The 4589-nt window shown below is 41.8% G+C and overlaps 1 protein-coding gene across 1 annotated transcript; it reads right to left on the bottom strand.

The window, feature by feature from the left end:
• Positions 1 to 2230, bottom strand: LOC124921973 (LEAF RUST 10 DISEASE-RESISTANCE LOCUS RECEPTOR-LIKE PROTEIN KINASE-like 1.5). Its single transcript, XM_047462683.1, has one exon. The coding sequence runs from the start codon at positions 2141 to 2143 to the stop codon at positions 194 to 196; it is 1950 nt and encodes a 649-aa protein (XP_047318639.1). The 5' UTR covers positions 2144 to 2230; the 3' UTR covers positions 1 to 193.
• Between the last annotated feature and the right edge of the window lie 2359 nt (positions 2231 to 4589).

The raw sequence follows: 4589 nt of genomic DNA, 5'->3' as shown, positions 1-4589 counted from the left end.
AAATCAAACTACATTTCCTTTATTTGAATCTTCCACGTGTTCTCTTTAGTCAAACAAAACTTTCACTCTCACTCTAATACATGGGGAGAATAAAAAGTATTAAAAACTCAACAATCAACGCATAATTAAAAATTTATTATTAATCATTTTTAATTATTCTAATTTTTATTTTAATATTAAAAAACATAGTTAATTACAATTCAGGCACCACAACGCTCGAGGAATTCGACGACGCCCTCGAAACGCCAACGCCACCGCAAACGCCGCGTCCGCGGCTCCTTATCCGCCGCAGCTCCGCCACGATCTCCCTAGCGTCAGGGCGATCATCTTTATCAACCGCCACACATCGGAAAGCCAATTCCGCCATCGCCGCCACACCGATTTCCACCGTCGATTCCCATTCCGCCATTAAAGAAGGATCCACCACTTGTTCTAAAAGACCCATTTGAATCCTTGAAACCACCATATCCGCCAACGCCATCTCCCTTTTCTCTCTATTCTGATCCACTGCTTTCATACCTGTAATCAGCTCGAACAAGATCACTCCGAAACTGTATATGTCACTCTTTTCAGTTAATCTGAATGATCTATGGTAATCTGGATCTAGATATCCTGGCGTCCCTTGTGGCCCTGTCCAAACACACCCACCTCCTCCTTCTCCTCCCCCTGACTGTGTTGAGTTTTTATCAGGCAAAATTAACAGTCTTGAAAGCCCGAAATCGCCTACCTTAATCTTCATATCCTTTTCCACGAAAATATTCGATGATGTGATGTCTCGATGGACAATCGGTGGAACGACAGTGAAATGAAGATACTCAATCGCCATTGCAATCTGTGAAGCAATATCAACTCTTATCTGCCATGATAGAGAATACCCTTTGCGTTTGAAGCTTGTCCGGCCATGAAGATGATCAGCGAGAGTCCCGTTTGGAATGTATTCATGGACCAACAACAAACCTCTAGGATCGGAGCAATACCCATGAAGCTTGACCAAATTTGAATGACTGATTGATGATAGAATAAGAATCTCGTTACAAAACGATTTCATCGAGAACGCCTTACCGGCGGCTGGATAGTGTTTATGTAGATACTTTACGGCGACTATTCTTCCATCAGTAAGCTGACCTAGGTAAACAGAACCGAACCCCCCGTCTCCGATCTTGCGATTTGGATCGAATCGATTAGTGGAGGATTCAAGTTCGTCGTATGAGAATACAGGAGGTAGGAGATTGGCTGAGCGGTGACGTTGGAGGTAGAGAATAGCTGGGTCTTCATTTCCGGCACCGGAAAATGAATTTCTTTTTATCGAACCCAAAATTGTAGAGACGATGAATACAATAACCAACAAACACATGAAAACAAATATAGTACTCAATACCGCGATTCGATTAGGACCATGTTCTTTAACAATCGAATTCGAAGTAATCGAGTGGAAACAGATGAATTTCTTTTCTGGGTCAGATGAGTTAAACCCACAGACACCATTTTTAGCCTGACAATCTCTGCAAACAGTGAAATAACCATCATCTTCGTTATCTTCATCCCAAACAAAATCGACCCCAATCCTTAAGAAATTATCGAGATGTCCGAGTACATCAGATTGACAACCTTCTTCTTCTTCTTCATCATCTAATCCATGGTGGCGCGTGGTTACACACTTGTTGAAGAGGTGGATCGGGTTCTTTACAAGCTTACATCCCCATGGACAGTGACTGCAATTAGGGAGAATCGTGGGTTTACACGGCTTAACTACGGAGAGACGTGAACAGAAGCTTTCGGAGACACGAAAAGGGGAAGTAAGAGTAATGGGGTGAAGAGGAGAAGGGCAATTTGAGGATTCATCTTCTGTTTGAGGTGAGAGTCGAAGGGAGGAGGAATTGACATTGTAGGATAGAACAGAGAAAGTGAGATTGTTGATGACGATGGTGGAATGAGGAGACGAACATTGAATCTGAAAAGAAGGGTGTCCGCAGCCGGAGAAATAGGAAAATGGGTAAGGGGGAGAAGAGGAGAAAGGTGGACATGGGGATTTGTTGGTCAGCTGTGAACAGTTATGGAGCAACGGTAGTGAAGAAGAGAGGCGGCAGAGGAGTAGAAGGAACAGAAACGTGATGGCGGCGGCGGTGGCCGGAGGTGGAGGCATTTGATAAGTTATGAATGGAAGTTTAGTGTTGAGACTTGAGAGTCATGAATAATGAAGAAAGAGATCTGAATCTAGGCAACAAGGTAGAGAGAGAGAAGAGAGAGAGAGGGGTCACGTGAAACAGGGGTAGGGAGGGGGCCTACAGAAGGGGGGTAAAGAGTGAGGATAAAGCCCTAAAAAGAGGATGATATATCAAAATCTCTCCTTAAATGTGAAGTGGTCAACAAATTCCATCAATTAAGCTATTTTAAAACAACTTTATACCTTAATTTGCAAATTTGGTTCATTTTCAAATTCATGTAAATGATAAATTATTAAAAAAAAAATTACTTATCTTTAAAAAAGATTAAGAAAGTGCTTAAAAGATAAATAATTAAATAGATATTCATAATCTTTAGTCTTTACAGGTTGTTTTATGCAAATAAAAATAAATATTTTTAAATGGACTAATTTTATTAAATTTAATTGAATCTTGTTCGAATTTGGGTTTGGGTTAAAATTATAAAACATGGGATTAGATGGGAAATTTGAGGAAATGACCCCAAAATAAGGCCAAATAGCCGATGGTGCGGGGGGATAATTTTTATAGCGCTGGTGACCCCCAAATTTTTTAATGACCATTTTACTCATGCGTCACGCACCCTCCAGATGCGTGACGCTTCCTGAACCCTATAAAGACTTAATTTTTTTTCATTTTCGTTTCAGTTTCTCTCTCATCCAGCCCGTCTTCTCCGCCGCTCCGCCGTGAAACTCTAATGGTGGCGGAGAAGATTTTCTCTTCTTTTTCAGCGATGAAGAACGAATCGAAGAGGCACCGTCGACCATGGCACCATATTCAACGGCCTATAGCTTCGAAGAACATCCAATGGAGACGAGTTTGCACAGCGCTGAGGATTTCGAACAAATTGACATTTCATTCGGCCATTCCACTATATTTTGTGTTTATTTCGTTATTGTTTGTTTCGATTTCCTATTCAGTTCGTGTATATTTCCTTTACAGAACGTTCCTCATTGATTCGCTGATTCGTTGAATGCAGGTTGTTTGTTTGGTAGGATGCGTCACGTAGGATGCGTCACGTAGGATGCGTCAAGATGGATGCGTCAAGATGGATGCGTCAACATGGATGCGTCAACTCGGATGCGTCAAGATGGATGCGTCAACTCGGATGCGTCAAGATGGATGCGTCTACTCGGATGCGTCAACTCCGATGCGTCAACTCGGATGCGTCAACTCGGATGCGTCAACTCGGATGCGTCAAGTAGGGATGCGTCAACTCGGATGCGTCAAGTAGGATACGATGCGTCACATTTATTTTTATTTTATATAAAAACCCAAATAAGCCTCGACCACTATTCATGCTCTCTCTCTCTCTCTCGCACCCGACGACGCACCTGCCTCGACGACGCACCTGCCTCGACGTCTCTTCCTGCTCGTCTTCGTCTTCATCTTCTCATTCATTCATTGACTTCATGAGGTTAGTTTCAGTTATGTTTGTTTATGTTCATGTTAGGTTTTAGGGTTGGTTCCTTCTTGTTTGCAAATGGTTCATTCATGGTTTATGTTAGGGTTTAGGGTTGCTACATGCTTGCAAATGGTTCATGCATGTTTTATGTTATGTTTTTAGGGTTGCTTCTTGCTTTCAAATAGTTCATGCATGTTTTATGTTAGGGTTTTAGGGTAGGTTGCTTCCTGCTTTCAAACGGTTCATGCATGTTTTATGTTAGGAATTAGGGTAGGATGCTTCTTGATTTCAAATGGTTCATGCACGGTTTATGGGTTGGGTTGCGTCAAGCAGCTGCGTCAAGCAGCTGCGTCAAGCAGCTACGTCAAGCAGCTGCTTGACGCATCTGACAGTTGTTTCTAGCTATTTTGACGGTTGCTTTTCTTCTCGTTTGTTTATATTTGTTGTGAAATGTTTTCACAAACATTGTTGTTTTTCTTTTCCCTTTTGTAGATGGCAGACTTCACGGTTTATGATTTTCCTGGTAGGATTTCATTGAAATCTGTCCTAGCCTTGAAAAAAGTATCTGATAGGTTTGAAGCGCTGGGTCTTATGGAGAGGGCTCTAAATTCTCAATTTCAGTATTTATTGAGAGGAGTCCCAGACTTGTTGTTCTCAGGGACCATTTTACATCAGTTGCTGGTTCGGAAGGTGAAGGCCAATTTGAATAGGATGATTTTCAACTTTAATGGGGAGGAATATACTTTTGGTCTGAAAGAGTACGCATTGATTACAGGCCTCAACTTCGACAGATTGCCTGAATACAAAGATGAATGCCGAGGTTGTCCACCCTTGCTGATAAAATATTTCAAAAGGAATACGTCAATTCGAATGATGGATTTGGAATCTATTTTCATGAAATGCACCGATAAGGAAGACGCATGGAAGATCGGGTTGATCTGCTTGATTAACCAATACCTCTTCTCATATGACCCAAAACGGCT

The sequence above is a fragment of the Impatiens glandulifera genome, chromosome 1, assembly GCF_907164915.1.
Source record: "Impatiens glandulifera chromosome 1, dImpGla2.1, whole genome shotgun sequence".
Lineage (NCBI taxonomy): Eukaryota > Viridiplantae > Streptophyta > Magnoliopsida > Ericales > Balsaminaceae > Impatiens > Impatiens glandulifera.
Note: the sequence above shows the minus strand (reverse complement) of the source record. Positions and strands in the feature narration are given on the sequence as shown.

What these genes read in the sequence shown, in the direction of transcription:
- LOC124921973 (XM_047462683.1), bottom strand. Translation starts at nt 2,143, where the DNA reads ATGCCTCCACCTCCGGCCACCGCCGCCGCCATCACGTTTCTGTTCCTT.